Source organism: Dermacentor andersoni, chromosome 4, assembly GCF_023375885.2.
Source record: "Dermacentor andersoni chromosome 4, qqDerAnde1_hic_scaffold, whole genome shotgun sequence".
Taxonomy (NCBI): Eukaryota; Metazoa; Arthropoda; class Arachnida; order Ixodida; family Ixodidae; genus Dermacentor; species Dermacentor andersoni.
The window spans coordinates 85,893,197-85,912,990 of record NC_092817.1 but is presented as its reverse complement, the minus strand read 5'-3'; the positions used below and the strand labels follow the sequence as shown (position 1 = coordinate 85,912,990).

The 19,794-nt window shown below is 44.9% G+C and overlaps 1 protein-coding gene across 1 annotated transcript in view; it reads right to left on the bottom strand.

Annotated features, from left to right (window-relative positions):
* The window catches only part of LOC126536803 (cell adhesion molecule Dscam1-like), a 187,121-nt gene that overhangs the window by 20,882 nt on the left and 146,445 nt on the right, over window positions 1-19,794 (bottom strand). The window contains exons 11-16 of the mRNA XM_072287884.1: window positions 13,100-13,384; window positions 5,846-5,965; window positions 4,038-4,214; window positions 2,989-3,136; window positions 1,702-1,850; window positions 480-611 (exon numbers count right to left, since the gene is read on the bottom strand). Coding sequence (XP_072143985.1) covers window positions 480-611; window positions 1,702-1,850; window positions 2,989-3,136; window positions 4,038-4,214; window positions 5,846-5,965; window positions 13,100-13,384 — 1,011 coding nt within the window. The remainder of the gene's footprint in view (window positions 1-479; window positions 612-1,701; window positions 1,851-2,988; window positions 3,137-4,037; window positions 4,215-5,845; window positions 5,966-13,099; window positions 13,385-19,794) is intronic.

Genomic DNA, 19,794 nt, shown 5'->3' with positions numbered 1-19,794 from the left:
AAAGCCCAAACCCAACATTATGCAAACGAAATCTTAATCGTAATTACAAGAGTGACAAAACAGAGAGAGAGGCAGTATGTTGCAGCCTGGGGTATCGCTATCAACTTGCAAATTGTACATTCCTCGTAAAATAAAGGAAAGTTAAAAAAATGTCAACTAGGCCCACGTCCTGGTTGGCTAACCTGAGCAGGTGAAAGAGTCAAAAGCAAAGTACAACAAAACTTCACTTTGGTGAAATTAGTTATGGATGAGTGCTACTCAAGGCATCTTGACAAAGTTTCAGTTTCGGTAATTTTCGGTAAGATTTCTCTCGTAGTCGTCAAGCGTTACGTGTACGAAGGAATTGTTGATATCTATTTGCGTGAATGATTTTATCCAGCTGAAATGTAAAGAGAAATAAAAAAAAAGTAGACTTAAGGCAACAGCTGAAAAAAAAGTATCTCGATGATATACCTTTACCAAGGCATCCTAATGCTCACCGTCTCTCCGCTTGTGCTCCAGCAGGTACTTGAGCACGGGGCTGTTTCCGGAGTAGGGAGGAGACCAGGACAGTGTTACAGCACGACTCTCCGTCTGCGTCGCTTCCAGCCCACGTGGTTTGTCCGGGGGCTCTGATTGGACGATGCATTCAGTAGACGAGAGCGTAAAGGCAACGTCATAAATGCTTCTCTCGCAACTCGTATTTGTTCACGATGCATTACTCGGATTTACTCGGTAATGCATTACTCGATGCATTACTCCGACTCGAAACAACTGCTGGCTTCTTGGCCGATCTGCTGTAGTAGGGCACATGCCATAATGTAGGAAGCAAGCAAGCAAGCAAGCGAGCGGGGCCCACCAGTTTGGAGATCAGCATTACTTTGTCAAGCTGATCACGCAGTTCATAAAGCGCTATATATGACTATTGAGCTTATATATATGTCACATCGCCTCTAAAATCACCGGCACGGGCCGTTGCTTAACACTGTAGCTTTAGCGCGTGCCTGCGCTAAACCTGAGAGGCAACTGGAAGAATGTCATCCTGAATGAACATTAGGGATCGTTCCCATCACTTTCATCTGCATTGCAAAACGTCATGCTTATACCGGTTGTCCCACGTAACTTGAGCCAAACCTTAATTAATATATGCAAATGCCACGTGGCTGGACAGAATAAAGGTGATGTTGTTTGCCGCGGCATGGAGATACTCCGAGTATTCTTTGCATTCCACTTAATTACATAATTAGTCTTAATTATTTATGAGTTCTGAAATATTATAGTTAGATGAAAAGTGAGAATGAAAAAAAATGTAGAACAGCATAAAGAAAGCTCCCGATACAGCTTTCGGTTTCTGAATATGTGCTGCATAAAAGTGTTTTTTTCAAGCATGAGAACAACCCGCGAATACACGAAAAATGGTCGCGCGACTGGCCGCTCGAGGCAGTTCCACAAAAGGCAAATTAACAAACTTGTCACACAACCGCATAACTTTACAGAGGCTGAAATATGTGTATACGAACGCTCACAGCCAAGGCTTTGGGAATCGTTAGAAGCCTTATTTTGATGGCATTTAGTTTTCTGTGTAATTTCTAATGGAAATACTACTACGACACAAAGTACTCCTACCCATGTAAAGCTCCACAATCTCTCTCTCTCTCTCTCTCTCTCTCTCTCTAATGTAGTCCTAGTGATGGCAGCAGATATACTTTCACACCCACCCACCCTGGACGACGACCTGGAAGTTCGTGTCGTCCCTTCCGTAGGCGTTCTCCGCGTAACAGCTGAACAGCGAAGAGTCCCTGCGGTCCACGCTTGGGATGCGGACAACGTACTGGAGGGCGTCGGTTCCCGGTTTTTCCTCCACCACGTACCTGCAGTTTTTAACGAAGAGGATACATAGGCGTTGTATCTGATTACGCTTGCGATCGTCTTGCGGCAGCAGCCTCTGCAGCGGGCATCTCATTCGCGCATATCTTGTTGTGCGCTCTGTAGAGCACGCTCTCGCAGCGCCTGTTGCTCTCCAGTCGATGAGCAAACCGTACATTTACGCACCGTGGTGGCCAATTGTGAGGTAGTGGATTTGGCTTTGCGCTGCTAAGCCCAAGGTCGCGGGATCAAATCCCTGCCGTGGTGGCCGAATTTCAACGTGGGAAAAATGCAAAAACACCCATGTACTATGCACTGGATGGACGTAGCTTACTGGAAGTAAACTGAAAATGAACCCAGAGTCCCGCACTACGGCGTGCCTCATAATCATATCATGGTTTTGCACGTAAAGCCCAAGAACTGAATTTCTTTGGGCCAACTCTATAGCGGCAAGAATGAGGTACACAGATGAGCGCCTGATTTAGTGTTTCCGAGCTAACCTTTGACAAGGTTTCAAACATACACAGGTACGCAACAAGAGGAAGCGAATAGCAATATTTCATGAATTATGTCCAAACAAACAATAACAAGTTAAAGTCATATTTGTAAACACCAGAAAACTTTGTGCTTTAAAAACAACTTCAAATGAAATAGTTCCCGACATCATAGGAAATCAAGCGCATGGTGTCGGGACATGGCCGTGCATGTGCATGGACATGTGCATGCGCGTCATTTCATGCTCATAAGCCTGAAAATGCGGCCTCTTTTGGGCAGCCTGCTGTAGAAATCACGATGCGTGCAAAGAATATTACGCTGGGAGAGCATTGAATGATCTCACGGTTGTGACGTGCAACAATGAATGGCACTTTGTGCCGGCAAAAACAGACACCAGTCTACCAGCGTAACCTATTGCATCCATCGTGATTTCGACAACAGGCTCGCCAGGTGTTGACATAACGGAAGGCCCGTGAGCACGCGCATGCGCAAGGTCATGTCTTGACACGGGGCGCTTGCTTCGTCAGAGGCCTGCACATTGTGACTGCTTTTCTAGTCCAGAACGGATCGACTCTGCCCCAGGGCACAGTAGTTCCTTTTTTTAAAACTTCTTGCGACCATCTTTTGGCTAAATAAGGAAATGCCTACCTTGGCTCCGCTGTCGGGCTGAAGGCGTGCCTGTCCCTCGTCCAGGTGACCGTGATGGGCGGCTCGCCGACGGCACGGCAGGTGAGGGCTACGCTCTCACCGCGACGAACGGTAAGCGCCTGGAACTTGCGCTCGAAGTGTGCAGCCACTGCAAATTAGCGGATGCATAGAGAAACCTGCAGGTTTCGGCGAATAAACTGAATTTACTGCGACAGCAGGCTCTCGCAGTGGTCATCGCTGCAATGGGCGTGGCACTGGCAAAGACCATCGCAGGAACAGCGCGGCAGCATGCCGCCGTTGATGAGGTCTTCCTTGAAAAATCGTACAAGCCAGGGACTAGTTTTTCGTATCTACCCTAGAGATGACTTCTCATTGAATAGATGAAAGCTTCGTGTGAAGACGAAAAGGTAACCATCCATAACTCATCCGTTGTTATCCGATTTCAAACGTGCTGCCGAACTCCGAGAATGCTCTCGTCTACTGCAAAATTTTACCATCCATTAGTTTGCTCCCGCTCTACTGCCGCTCGCGATACTTATCTGTTACACCGGGTGTTATCGGGATACGGTTCTTCAATTGTTCACTCCTTACTCTTTTTTCCGATACGGTGTGCAGTAGGTCACGAGCGCTAAAATTTAAAATCGTCGACTTTATTTCATCACTGGAAATGTTGATGGGGATAAGATGGTATCTGTTTCAGGAGGAAAAAAAAAACGTTTGTACAATGCCTAAATCCATAGATATTAGTGAACGACCATATTCATGATGTACACATTCTCGAGTGTGTCCATCGTCAATGCGCCGGGCTGCAACACCGCTTCTCTTCTTTTATTTTTGTCCATCTCCTTCCTATGCTAGCAAACGGAACACCCTCTCGTTCAGCTGTCGCCTTTCCTTTTGAAGTTTACATTTCGACATTTTTGCTTTGGGCATTTCGCAAGGGAATGCAAAAAAAAAAAAAAGACGACATAGTAGAATACGGAATGACGATTCCAGCTTTACTGAAATCAATGATTCAGAGATGTGGCTTCTCATCTGCCGACACTTACCATGCACGTCGAGCTTAACCACGGTGGAGATGCCGGGCCCGACACCATTCAATGCCTGGCACATGTAATGTGCAGCATCGGTGGTGTCGGCCTCGCGGATGCTCAACGAGCCGTTCTCCAAAATCTGCACGTTGGCGTTGCTGATGATCACGGAGAAGTCGCGGCCGCCTTCCGAGCCTGGTGAGAACACAGATGCAAAATAGAAATAGGTATGTACACGTACTCGGTGGTTGTCCTATGAAGAACAGCGTGGCTTTATGACGCTAGCATTTTAGTTCCTTCAATAAGAGCAAAAAAGGGCTATTCGGCTACTTGATAAATGGTACGGCCTAACATAACAGAAAAACGGCCGTTGACCAACACATTTAACTATGTCTAGCGTAAAAGTAAGGCTCACTGCGAGTTTAAAATGCTGTACAGGGATGCCACTCGGTAGATATTCACACGCCATTGTCGACTGTGCGAGTGACAAGTAGCCTTTTTTTTTTATGAAAAAAAATTCGGCGTTCTTGTTCTTTTATATTGCACCTGCTTTCGCTTAGGTGGTCTCCAAAATATAAAGCACTTCTATATCAGTTTCTGTGTGCGACACTTAGCCGTAAATCTAATATTTACTGCATGCTTATTTACTTTGCATAGGCATTACGCTGGTCTATTTCAAATTTCCAGCCGGGTATCTGCGTTTTTCCTTTTTTGAGAAATTGCCTTAAGTGGTACGACAGCTGCACCAATCTGCATGCTTTGAATTTTTTTTTAATTATGGGGTTTTACGAGCCGCAACCACTTTCTGATTATGAGGCACGCCGTAGTGGAGGACTCCGGAAATTTCGACGACATGGGGTTCTTTAACGTGCACCTAAATCCAAGTACAGGGGTGTTTTCGCATTTCGCCCCCATCGAAATGCGGCCGCCGTGGCCGGGATTCTATCCCGCCACCTTGTGCTCAGCAGCCTAACACCATAGCAACTGAGCAACCACGGCAGGATGCTTTGAATTCACGAGCGATTGACACTTCAAGAACTGGTATAAGGCGCAGGAAGAGATGTCGGAGTACAAGGCGAAACACTTCCGGTCGTATTATTCATAAGACAATGAATAGATGTTCAATGTATACGTTACTTACATGTTGCCTGAAATAATATAGGGCCAAATTAACAAAGAATTTCGTTCGCAAGTACTCTTTGCCTTTGGTCGGCCGCCTTCACTGATAATATGTCCAACGTCATGATTGGCCAGAACTTGCGCTTGCGAACAATTCCACCGTAAGAGCGTTTTGTGAATGCGGGCTTTATGCATGTTGCTTATCGATAGAGTTTCAGTGAAAAACAACTTGTGTACGGAACAAATGGGTTGGTTCAGTTGCTATAATTTACCAGGAAATTGACGCAGATGTGCGTAGCCATATGAAAAAAGACAGACATGGACCGTGTCGCAATGCAGACGAATGGCCCAGTTAACGGGCCAGCACGAGGCCTGGCAAAGTAGACAAGCAAATTTCTGCAACCATTATGTCCGCCGTATCAATTCAATTCAATTATGGGGTTTTACGTGCCAAAACCACTTTCTGATTATGAGGCACGCCGTAGTGGAGGACTCCGGAAATTTCGACCACCTGGGGTTTTTTAACGTGCACCTAAATCTAAGTACACGGGTATTTTGGCATTTCGCCCCCATCGAAATGCGGCCGCCGTGGCCGGGATTTGATCCCGCGACCTTGTGCTCAGCAGCCTAACACCATAGCCACTGAGCAACCACGGCGGGTTCCGTCGTATCATTTATTCAGTGATACACTTTTTATCGATACTCACGGTTCGCTTTTTTCCATCGAATGACTGGCACTGGAAATCCATCAGCCTGGCAGTCGAAGGTCACCGCCTGGCCCATAATGGTTGCCTTATCCACAGGCTCATGACGCCACCTGGGAGTCACTGCCAACAACAAAAGAAAAGAAAGCGCGTGTGTCGGGTATAGAGCTTCTGCTTTGCAACCCCTTAATTTAAAGGCAGCAGTGTATTTTGAAGGCTTCATTGCGATGAAGCTCTGGTAAACAAGCTTCAAATTATTTTTACTGGTAAAGGACATTTAAGTGCAAAAAAAATATGCATATGCATCGAAAGCCCATAGACAAGAGAAGCTGTGTTTCCTTCTTTATGTTACTCACCGGTGTCAAGGCCACATGGGTTTGGCGACGTGCTGCTGAGCATCAGGTCGTACGTTTGCTTACTAGCCACAGCAACTCGAAGTGGATATGTTTCGATTAAAAAAAGGTGTGTTCGGAAAGCATCTATAGCAACCCCACGTAGTCGCCATTCATCAGAGTGCCTCCGATACGGCGTCTCTATTCCATAAAGCTGGTGTTGGTTCGAGACATTAGAACTGACTTAACCAATTAGAGTTCTGCATTCAAGTAGTCACTCCCGGATGTCGAGTCATCGTTCAGCAAGCGCCACCTGTTCCAGTATTCGATATCTTGACTGTGATTCGCTGAATAAGTCTTACGTCAGAGTGACAGCTTTTTTGTGTGCTTGGTAACATTCTAGCTTTTCTGCTGTGCAAAGAAACCGGGAAGAATTAACCACTTGTAGCTGCTAACTCTATAGTGATTTTGCTGGTTTGGCTCTGCAGAAGAGAACAGATGAGCACAGGGCCGAAAGAAGAAACTAGTTCCCTAGCCCAGCGCGCCTGTCAACGTTAGTCGGCTTCGCAGCAAAGAACTTTTGGAAATCAAAGCAGGACTTTCATAAGATCATGCCGATGCACAGATACTAAACACTTGCAATTGCTAACAAGTGTAAGGGCTCTTTATTTTTCAACAGTAACAATGAAAACGTAGAAAGGCTCGCATCCTTTCTCGCCTCTGAATGTTTCAAAAGCAACCCCGTTTGCAGGTATAAGCCAGTTTGGGTACAACGGCAATAACTTCAAGGCTGTACAGGCCCCTTGGTGACACCCAATCAGCGTTTCCACTCAGAAAGAGCCCAGCGCCAAGGAAATTGATTAAGCACACTTACATTACGGAAAGAGGTATCATAATGTAGCGATGATACCAGGTACAGGCCTATAGAGAATAGTGGCTACCTCGTTGCCTGCTTGAAGAAGGACTATGAGAGTTTCGCAATTCCTCATTTTGCACTGCGCCCTTTCGGTGCAGAGGAGAGAGTGACTTCTCATAGATACAGGTACACGTACAGGAGGAGGAGGAGGAGGAGGAGGAGGAAATAAAGAGAGAAGGCAGAGATGTTAAATAGAAATGCTCCTGGTTGGCTACCCTGCTCTGGGGGACGGGAAAGAGGGAACAGAAAGATAAGCTACACGCGCAAAATTCAGCGGAGTGAACGAGCTAAACCAATAGAACTTGGAAAGGTCAAAACAGCACTGACTGCTGTAAGAAGAGGGCTACATATGCTGAGGAGCTTTCTACGAATTTCATAATTCTCGCAACACCCTTCATAATGAAGAACAAGGCTACAATACTTACAAAACAGATACAGAATTCTTCGCATCGGATAGCTCGAACACCAAAGGTAATGCTAACAAAAAAGATCTGTGCGCTTTCTTTCTTAGCAAAGTTATGTTATGCTACATTCTTCAACGGGTGACTCATACATCAGTGCTTAAGTTTAAAGTTTATTTTAAAGAGGGCAACGAATGCCTTTTAATGGTGCTTCATTTGTACGGTGATGCCAGAATCTTGGGGTAAAATCCGTACTGTACAATCTTGGTACGCGCCTACACGTCCTGTTGCGTTTGCTTTTCATGGGAAATAAACAATTATTCAAATCCTGGAGTTGTACGTGCCAAAACCGCAATATCATTATGATTTCGGTAAAATTTTGACCATTCGAGGTTCTTTGACGTGCACCCAATGAACGGTACACCAGTGTTTTTGCATTTCTTTCCCGTCAAAATGCTGCCGCCACGGCTAGGATTCGGTCTCGCATCCTCCGGTTTAAAAGCACAATGCCAAAGCCACTGCACCACCTCTGCGAGTCTTTATAAGAATTCCAAGAGTTTGGCTGGCTCATTGATGTTTATAGAATGGTTATATACTTAAGTGATCAATGTGCCCGTGAGTGTTAGACCGATGAGCCAGAGCCCGGAAATTTCGCCACATACTGGTTTCGGCATTCCCAACTTGCATTGTAAATTATCGGGTTTTACGTGAAAAAACCACTTTCTGATTATAAGGCATGCCGTTGTGGGGGACTGCGGAAATTTTGACCACCTGGGGTTCTTTAACGTGCACTTCAACTCTAAGGGCTCAGTCCTGGTTAACCTCCCTACCTTTCATTTATCATTTTCTCTCTCTCTCTCAACTCTAAGTACACGGGTGTTTTCGCATTTCGCCCCCATAGAAATGCTGCAGCCGTGGCCGGGATTCGATCCCGCGACCTCGTGCTTAGCAGCCCAACACCGTAGCCACTAAGCAAACACAGCGGGTTCCCAATTTGCATCCGACGCGGCTTTCGCTGCCGGAGGCAAGCGGTGAGACAAAAGGATGGGGACTTTTTTTCGAGCAAACATAAGTATGCCCTTCCCAGGAAAGTAAGGCAAGTGTAAACAATAGAGCGCAAGGAAAGTAAACGCCGCCGTAAGTGCTCACGGTTTTCGATCCACGCTTACCCGCTTCTCGTCATTGCGCCCACTATTTTCGTTAGCTTCTTCTGCAGCGTTAGCACAGCAGAATACATGGAGGCGCTCGTGTATGTTTCATGAGGTTGAACCGCTGAAGTTAAGAGGAGCATCAAGGCGATAGGTAGAAGAGAAGGGCAGTCCTTCGGTCAGAGCAAAAAAAAAAAAAAGTGAAATAGAGAAAAAAGTAAGGAAAAGAAAACCTCTCTCAAGAGCAACCGTCGTCTCTTCGTGGCGTGTGAATGAGCATTATCGTATAGGAATCAATGAAGAGTAAGGAACAAATAAAATATCTCGCTCCTTTCAAGCAGCAAAATCTTTCTCTACAAGTTTTCTGTAGAATGCCATGTGAAAATGCATACGCAAGCATGAAGAAAATTTCAAGCAGGTTAGGGGAGCTCCTGGGTCCAGAATTATACTTAAGAAGAAAGAAACATTATAGGCCCCTATAAAGCAAAAGTATTTCAATCTCCTGACATCAAATTCACGTAACCACCAATGCAAACATCGGACGGTAGCCAGCAGCGTTGTTTGAAGAGCCCAATCAAAAGCTGTCCTGGTTTGTAGTAGGTCTCTTTTTTTTTTGCTTTTAAAGCGAATAGCATTGCTTACATTGAGTGGTTTTTTTCTTATCTGATTGGCTGACAAGAGGTGACGATCACGCTCAAGTGGAGGGGGTCTCGGTGGGGCCGAGCGAGCGCAGTGAAAGTAGATAACCTGTTAAAGGGGGTGGTGCCACCGTCTGAAATTGGTCCACTTCCCCTTGATAAGCTTGCGGTGGCTGTTTGAAAATCGCCGCGGCATGCTAGATAAGGTTAAAGATGGTGCTGTAACGGATACTTATGGAAGAAGGGTTGGCGGAGCTACGTCGTATACGTGTCAAAAGGGGCGCGTAACGTTACACTGCGACGCAAAAATTTGTATTATGGGAAAATAAATTCATGATGCCCGGCAGCTCCGAGCACCCAGTGCCTGAGCTATCAGCGAGAAGCCATCTTCTATTCCATTTGGAATGGGACAATCTGTGGCTGTTCCTAAAAACATTGTCCAGCATATTATTGCATCTTTAATGCGTACACGTCACTTTGACGCAGTGAAATGGCGCTTGTTTGTGAAGTCACGTGAAAGAGAGGCGAAGATGGGCGCAGCCCGAAGACTGCTGAGCAGTGGCAAAGGGCTAATGGCGAAAACGGCGTCTAATGACAAATAATGATCCTTCGTTTGTTCGTTTAAATGGAGCATAATCAGTGTGTACACGTCATATCACAAGGGGAGCTTCGCGTGACAGACTGGTGAAGTGGAGGTGGCGCGAAAATCACTTGACCAAGTATGGAGTCCTGATCACCTAAATCGAACAGAAATAGCTTGGAATAGCATTACGCTACAGCGCCCATAAACTATGCGCAAAGGAAGGACGACACAAAGCAAACGACGAAGACACAGCCTTACCACGACTGTTCTTCTCGCACTTTCGCGCTTTGTTTAAAACGAGTTCATTCCCACTTTTTCCCGACTTACAGTCATTCTAAAGAAAAATGAAACAGCTTATGATCGTAAATACTATATTTCTTGTATGCTCTGGCGTGTATTAGAATAATATTTCAGTTGAGCGGTACGGGGAAGACTACGAAATCACACACACCTTAGCTTCCGCGGTTCATTCTCAGCAATAGTATGATCCAACTTCGGTGAAAAACGTTGTGACGCGTTTTTACGTTGCTTCTTTTTTTTTTTTGCTACAGCCGGTGGACACTCATTCTTCAGCGAACGTAATTGTACTGTGTCAACCGAAATGTTGAATACACAACTCGTGTTTTTCGGAAAGTTCCGGAGCATTACCATCGTATTTATGTACTGAATTGTCATCATACTTATGCATTAAGTGACAGCTGGCTTCCAGCCTTGACGTTAAGAGACTCGCTTGACGTACGCTTGGTATAAACGGAAATAATCAGGTTATGAATTTAGATACTGAGGTAGTAAATTAAAGAGTTAATTAGGAGTACATAGGCAACCCGTCATTCTCTCCCCAAAGTGTTGGCCATAATGATACATGTGAGAACAGGATACCCTTATATAAAGATGTCGGAAAAGTTGAAGCTGCACATGAACTAATAGGTTAGCAATCGGGAATGCACGGCAACAGATAAAAAGTGCGTAGAGCCACTCGGACTTTCCTGCATGAACGCAAGCTTTTTATTCACGGGTATAGTTTTGTAACTTTCCAAGCCATTGCCTTCATTACTTTTTTCAAATGAACTAAATGTTCCCTAAAACTCACTGAGATATATTCGGATTTTATCTCTCCTGTACGTCTCATGTACGTAGGGTCACAACCTGACAACCAGCAGCACGTGGTTGACACATGCCACGGGTCGGTTATTGATCCCTCTCAGCTAGTTTCATGATCAGCTGTGAACGTCGACCGAAGAGGCTGGGAGACAGAGGATGACTGACGATGTCACAGTTATATGAGAACTTGAGGCGTACATTAAAGCTTGAGTCTACTTTGAAATTATGCCACTTGTTCCCTGAAGTGCGCCCCGTTGAGATGCGACAAAACAAAATGCATAAATGTGGCACAGAGGTGGACCCGTAATAACAATGTGTTCTCTTCTATAGTACTGAACATGACAGACCATACAAAAAAGGCCGCTTTAAGCGCAACTATGAACTGACTAATATTGGTTTTAGTGCAGGCTCAACGCTGCCAAGGTAATGTGGTGCACACACTCACGCACCACTAACAATTAGAGTTGCTTGCTGTGAAATAAGATAACAAAACGAGAGAGTAAAATTAAAAGAAAAATGAATAGTGAAAGAAAGCCAGAAACTACGTTATGGTCACCCATCATGCCAGATACTTACACGTACTATTGACCAACAATCTCAGCGCTAATGCACACACCATACCTTACATAACGCATGCGTACGCTTCTGACTTTCTACAGCGAAGCTGTTTATAGCTTGGGTTCCGCAGATTCTGTGTCCGTCAACAAATCGGCGTGTGCAACAACTCAGATACCGAATTTAGATGTAAATCGCTTCATTCTATGCAAAAGCTTATACGTCTCTTCACTGGGATATGTATTTTCAGTAGATTAGTTATCAATGAGCCCCATTTTCAAGATCAGTAGACATTCAGGCAGACAATTTTTTTTATTGCTTACGGGGTACGAGCTATCCATTGTTTTTCGTGACGGACAACTTTCTTGTTAGGTAGGCAAAGAAATGCTTACGCATTTAATAAGAGAGGTGATACGAGATAACATTTAATACGACGTGATGCGTACTTATCATCACGATGATCACCGATCAGTACAATAAGTGTGTTCGTACCTTAATTCTAAATTATGTGTCACCTCCGTGTCATGTCGTAAACAGCTTCGCTGGTCCACCACCTTCACAGAGTAGAATCGCTCATGATTTTTTTTCTGTTATTCTGTGGCGACAATAGTAGGCAGCATTGTGATCTGGCCAAACCGTGCCAGCAACTGTATCTTTCGCAGCAGTAAACATGGCTGTCAGTATCTTGAAATACAGAAACAAAATAGTTGTGCACTTTCAATATTCGCTTGATACATCTCTAGTCTGGCCACCATAGTATCTGTCACGTGAGTGAGAATCGTATAAAAAAATTGTGCTATACTACACGAATTTTGTGCATGCTTTACATCGCATGTTGTGCTCTCTTCAGGAAACTCATATCCTGCATTTTACAAATCTGCAAGTACGATGACGTTTAACCCTTCCCACTCTTCATATACAACCTGCCTTTATTCCTCTTGTGCTGCCTGTCATGATACTTACACATTCACTTAAGATATGAAGGTAAAGCGCGAGCATCAAATGTTTCAATAACAACGCCACCGGAGGATGCGGCGGAGACGAGGATTAGCAAGACTATCGGTACTCCGCTTTCTGTTTTACTGTTTCTTGCAGCAGTGATCACCCCAATCAAATGCAATTGCACATATTAAGGAACGCCCTCACGATTCCATCTACGGTTGCGCTTAAGATCCCGATATAACCACGGCCAATTTTACGCTGCACAGTTTCTGGAGCGAGTACATCTAAGAGGGAGTGATGGCTGCTACTAGGAATCGCTGAGGGAGAAGACGTGATAGTCTTGTGTAGTCTCTTCTTCGCCACGCGGAAAACGCCCCCGGACACCAAGTTTCTTAAACAGTGAAAGCCAGCACTTTAACCTTCATATGGCGCGTTACTGCACTTTTCTGTCATTTATCACCATGGCATATTTGTCCTCAGCACCAGCTATAGTACAAATGTAGAGTGTACAGTTCAAATAAATGGATATACAGAGACGTGGGCCTCCATTTCTGCTCGATGCTACATTTAGATTCAATGACAATGAGTACGAAAGAGCTAGCCACCCTGGACGTTCTTAGGTCCATGACGTATCCACCCACCTTGTACCACCATAGGTGCTGTGTAGTTGGCCGAGGCTGCCGGGTTCGAAGCGACGCAGGTGTAGTTGCCCGTGTGCAGCTGGCGGACGCCGGTGAAGGAAAGGAACGACGTGTAGTCGTTGGCCTTAGCGACCGAAGCCTCCAGCACGGAGTCGAGCGGCTGCCCGTCCTTGAACCACTCGATGGTAATGGGCAGGTCCCCGTCAGAAACGATGCATGCAGCACCAGCCCGTTTGCCCTCGGTCAGGTCGTCCGGAAAGCTGAACGGGCTCACAACGGGCGGGGCTGCGAAATTGCCGCACAAACACATTTGCTTCGGCAGCATAAGTGGGATGCGATAGTAGAGTATGAATACCAGCACTTGCTTATCATGCCGACGTTGGGTCCCCATAGAGCCTTGGGCTCTGGGACTGTGTCTGTATTTTCATTTATGTATTCCACTCAACAACTCAATAAAGCATTATTCTGATTCTGATTCTGGGTGAGGGGGAAGAGGGCGGGGAAAGAAGTGGTTTCGGCCAAAGATAAAAGCTCCAACGGAAGCAATGAACACAGCTGTTGTCTGCAGTCAGGAAGATTATGTTACTAATTTCGAGTGAAAGTGCGATGCTGAAAGAGCAGGAGGAGAAGGAAACTAAAGGAAAGATATGATAGAAAGACTAAAAAAAAGTAGACTGCTGCGCCCGTCCTGTTTGAGTGTGCCTTATTCATCAGTGTTTGCCGCACTGCATTGCCTATGCTTAAAGGAAGGTAAGGTAGAAAGGTAAACAAAACACGCGTCTTGTTTGCTACCCTACGCTAGGTGAAGGAAGGTTAAAGGATAAAAATACAGTCAAGAGAGGGAGGGAGGAAGGTACTAGCAATGCGAACACGTGTTTTTGTTCATCACATCTCGCCTACAGTCGGTCACAGAGGCCAGTCGATTTCACAAACCGTAGCAATACCCGTCTCTCATTGTAGGCCTGCGACATGTGAGGTCATGGTCTGAGAATCTTTCTCTATGAAAAATAGTCCATCATCTAATCGGTTTAACACACTCCGAAGTACGTCGCATTGGATGTCATAGCGATCACAAGAACACAACACGGGTATGATCGTATCTTCACAGTTGCGTGCGTCACAGATAGGTGTGTCTGACATTTCGATAAGGACTGAGTAGGCTTTCGTAAGTGCCACCCTTAACCAAAGCGGCACAGTGAAGTTGCATCACGGCTAAAGAAGTTTGATGGAATCTGCAGCTTCACTCTAGGATCAAGTTCGTGGAGACGACAGTTGGAGACTATTGAGGGTGTTCCACGAAAGTCGCTGTGTCTGTAATGCTTAAGAATTAACACCTGATAGAACATTTAAGCTTAGTAATGAATTATCTGTGTGGCTAAGTGTAAGAACACGTCTCAGCTAAAATAAATCACAAATGGGCAAGGTATTGCTGGGACCTTGAAGCAAAACGATGGCCGAAAAGGCCACGCTATTTCGGTAGGTATTGCAGTATGCTGCTGAGCATATGATCAAAGCTTCAAAACATTGTGCACTGGTGACAATGCTGAACAAGGCTTGTTTCGTGTGCTGGTTGCTGCATCAGTGATAGGGAAAGAAAGACATCCTTAAAGCATAGTCATCTTTCTCTTTCCTTCCATTTTGCATACCATAAACGGGTTGCAGTGTGCCTACACAAATTGTAAGACGAAGTGGTGGGCAGCTACTGAATAACAATTAAAATGTAGCGTTGCATATAACCACCAGTGAGGCTGATTCGAATCATTCGCTTGTTTCTTTAGGCGCGCGCAATCGGTGCTTTTCTTTATCGCTCACTGCCACACAAACTTATGGTAAGTCTTCAGAAAGCATCGAGTGCGCTGCTGTGCTTCAATAACACAGCACGTTGATACATAACTCTGCCACCGTTGAAGACACTCGATTGATGTGTACCTCCATCAAACGCTAATACTGTTTCTGTTCGCCTTGTCACTTTTTTGCTTATTCTTCTTTTTTTTACTCTCCCTGGATAGTAAAGCTAACTGAAAGCGTCCTTTGTTAACCCATCTGGTTTTGGTTTCTTTGCAATCTTTCAGTAATATAGCATATATACATTTAAATAATTAAAAAGAACGAGAAACAAAACGGCTAACCGAAATTTTCAACATATTTTATTTGCCCTTAGACGTCTTTTGCATCTTTCTTTCTTTCTTTTTTTTTTTTTCATGAAAACATACCACCACAACGATTGCGCCATATTTCAGATTGGGAGGCACGATTGTATAATCTATATATATTAGTGATGATATTGAATGCACAACCTTTAGATGAAGCACTGAATGCACTCTAAGGCCCGTATTCACAAACGGAACTTACCCTTAACTTATGACTTAAGTAGCCGGTCGATGCTTAACGCGTTTCATGGACAAATTTTGTACTTAAAGTAAACTTTAATCAACACTTCAGTGCCGGAAAGAAAAGTACGGTCATTGGCAACCTTAAATGCGACTTTCGCTACTCTCGCCTAGCAAGCAAGTTGGCCGCCTGCTACGGCAGCCTCGACGACTTTGCCGATTTCGCCGGACGTGTGCACAATATTACGGATGACGAAGCATACCGATACGTGTAGCCATTACGGCCACGGCTTAAGGATCGACAGAATTCCATGGAAGTATACAACGACGCGGAATTCTCGTGGCGGTACCACTTTTCCAAGCAAGCGGTGCTACGGCCGTTGGAAATGCTGCCACTGGTCCCCCAAAACAACGAACGCGGTCACCCCGTGCCGCTGCTGCTCCAGCTTCTAATCGCGCTGCGATTCTATGGCGCCGGAACATTTCAGGTTGTCACCGGGAACCTCGTTAATGTTTCGCAAGCAACTGTGTCTCGAATCATTGCACGAATGTGAATAATGATTGCCGAGACATTGTTTCCGCAGCTCGTGAAGTTGCCAAATGCTAATGATTTGGCATCCGTAATGGAGGAGTTCTACACCACCGCACGGTTTCCTCGTGTGAGCGGGGGCATTGACTGCACTCATGTACCCATCAGAAGTCCCGGAGGAGATGACGCGGAGGTATTTCGCGGTCGAAAGGCTGCGATGGCGCGAAACGAACTGAAGGAGCACGGCGCGTTCTTCTTCGGAAAAGTTTGTTTTCCTTTTTTCCATCGTCCGCGCGGGTTGAAAACACGCAACGCACACACACTCTCTGCGCAAGAACACCGCAAGTTTTCAGCAGCAAAACAAAAAAAAAAGTCGAGACGGCAACGGCAAAACACAGAACCGCAGTGGCTGCGAGAACCAAGGTGAACTTGTGGCCAGACGAGCTTGAGTAAAACGCTAAAACCAAACCGTTCTTTGTATTTTACTCAGAAGAATGCGCGAGAAAGCACTGCAACAGTTATATCCACATTAATCTGCTGCAAATTTTATTTTTTTGCGATTGAACCTATCGTAAACGTAAAATATTTACGTATCCTCGACACCAGACGACATACCTGACTCGAGAAGTGTTACTTTCGAAAGCGATACTTAAGTGTCGTTTTTGAAGTACTCGCCTAAAACTTTCCTAACACTTGTACTTTTCCCGCACTTATTGACGCCCTACTTAAGTTCTGTTTCTGAATACGGGCCTAAGGCTTAAAAGTAAACTTTAATCTTCCACACCTAGTTCCACAATCCCTGTTAGATAAATAAGAGACTATGCTTTTTTTCACCAAAGGTACTGCTATGATTCAAGCAACGTGCCTGTAGCAAATCAGATTATTAAATAATCAGCACTAAATTTACAACACATTTCACCGTTATCGCAGGCCATTTCCGAACCGAAAGGCCCTTAAAAAAATAAATAAATATTACGGGACAGGAACTCGTAAAATGCACGAAAAGCCAAAATATGGGGAATGCGCAGCGAAAAGCTCCAAATAAGCACTGCTATTACTGGGAAGCGAAATCCCGATTTCCCACCTCAACAGAGAGGCGTAAAGAGACGCATGGATGAAAACAAATCGACCGGGCATCTCGATATCAACTTTCTAAACGCCAAGTTTGCTGTCTGAAAACACCCGTAGTTTCTGACTCATTTCGCGCGCAGTCTATTTATACTATGCCGAGAAAACTTCTCTTGTTCGACAATTTTAGCGCTTAGTTGCGTCCGCGTCAGCTTTGAATAACTTTCTACACACGTAATATAAACAGAGCTCGTAGTTACCTCCACCAAACCAAAAGCGCCATGGGGCACTTAAGTTTACGCACCCTGCAAAAGTGCTGCGGTTAAAGCTTATAGACGCCACCCGTGAATGCATTCAGCCTGCTTTGTTTTCTTATGGAGATTCGCTCACCGCGATTTCTTTTTTATCATCCAATTTCGTTGCTCGTGCTGGTGGGCCTCAGATAACCGCACTGCTTCTCTTCAAACCTGTTTAGCATTTTCTGGTGCACTCTTGGGTTTCACGCCTGCATCTGCGAAATTGAAAGCTAACGTATGCACCAGGCTTGCGTTTCCTTCTGCGTAACTTGATATTTTACTGTCGCACTGCAACCGCCTCCCCCCCCCCCCCCCGTTCCCGAAGTAAGAAGGAAAAAGAAAGAAAAGAAAGGGTAGACGCAGGGATAAACTAGCGTGCGTTTCGCGCTTAGAATAATCTTGCAGCATTGCGGGGATGACAAGTGACTCCCGAAGGAAATAGGCATAACAGACAATAAACTGGAGCGACAACAGAAATACGAGAGGAAGAAAAGTTACTTCTACCAAGCAAACAGAAAGATAAACGAAAGAAGCAAACGCGTATGATGAGCAGTCCTTTGCTAATAATATTGAAAAAAGAAACAGAACGGGAAGGTAACAAAAATATTATTTCCAGAAAGCATAAAACTTTATTGACTTCTTATTTCCTTTTTTTTTTCTTTTTTTGTGAACGTGAAAGCTTCTGACAAATGGCACAATTAATATCTCCGGCAGCTGAAAAACGACTCAAGTTTCTTCGAGATCTCGAAACTTGGCGCAGGTAATACAGATAAGAGCCCTGGTGCTACAAAACACAAAGCTCTCAACACGGATACCTCGCATTTCCTCTTAAAATGTCTCTGGCTCATTTGGTGTTCTTATATGGAGCAGTTGCAATTGAACAAGCTCACGATAAATTACTGATTGAAAGGAGTTCGGTGGTTTTTCCAAGTAGTACAGTCCATCGTTGGCGGTGTTTTTCAGCGTTACACAATGAGAAGTTCGCTTGAACTCTGTTCTCGCTAGTTTTAGTAATGGTAAACTGACCTGAACATAAATCCTTCGCGGGCATGAAGTTCACAACTGTCTTTATGTGGGCCCGCTGCAACCACTTCGTTAAGATGCACATTAGTAGCGAAACCGATGAGAGCGCAGAACGAGGGGCAACGAGCGCCTCGGTTTTCGTGAGTTACATCCATACGAACAAAACAATTGGGCCACAGAAAGCTCGGGAAAGAAATTAAGGGTGAGTCTTAATTTTAAAAGAAATAAAAGTGGATGCAACGAAGAGTGCTAGTCGCAGCTGGGAGTTGAACCGACATCTTCCGCGTTGCGTCTGCAGCGCTTTCCTTTCAGGCTAGCACGGCAGTCATCCGACCGTCAACTTTCTTGGGCATTTCGCGCACGCGTACAAAATTAGTCTTGAACGTTTTTGCCAGCGCCACTCAAAGCGACGGTGACGTATTCTTCCTCTAGGTTCATTGCCTGCTTGCCTCATACAGAGTATTTAGGCGAACGAATTCAATTTTTTTAGAAGAGAGAGAGAAAAGGATGCATAGAAAGGCAGGCAGGTATTTCCCGTTGGCTACCCTGCACGGGGGAAGGGTTAAGGGAGAGAAAAAGAGAGTGGAAGGAGGAGGGAGAGAGAAAGGGAGACGAGCTCGAATTTTTTTAGAGATTACGTGTGGTAGATAGCACAATTCAAGTCCCTGAGCTGGTCTACTCGAAGAGGCAGGCATTACTTGCACAGCAAATTTAGATGCGTACTCTACTAGCTAACGAAAATTCACTAATTCAGTTTCTATGTAATTACGTTATGGAACATATTGCAACTTCCAAATTCTTGCGGGTGATACGGCAACGCATATGCAGTTGAAAAGAATTGTGTGGATGATGCCATTTACGAGGTATGCATAGTCAAACTTGCGGTAAAAATGCGCTGTTGTTCCACTCACTTCCTTAACAAAACGTGGTTTTAGGCATTGAAGCGCAAAAGTAACTAGAGCCCCAATGCATTGCTCCGGAAAGTTCGGGAATGAATCTCTCAGAACTGGTGTCATCCAGAGAAATCCTTACAACTGCATCCGCTTTTCTAATTCCACGGCTAGAATTTGTAACTTGCAATATGTGCCGTAAGCTAACTAGTTTAAAGTCTAATTAGGGAAATATTGTTAATTAGTCGAGTATGTATTTCAATATCTTTTTTTGTGCAACTATTGTTCTAGTAGACCAGCTCATGGCCTAGAGTTGTGTTACCGGCCACAGCAATTTTTAAATATTTTTGAAAGTGTTTGCTATAACACCCGGTATATAGTACCGAAACCAGAAACAACGGTAGCCCTGTGGGCGAATTTTCGTGCCTTATGTGGGCGTTCCTGCTTTCGCTGCTGTTATACCTCTCCGAAAAGGGTGACAGCGCAAGGTGTCTGGGTAGCGAGGGGTCTATATGCGTCGCAGTGGTCAAATACCCAACACTTGAGTTTCCGTCTCGAT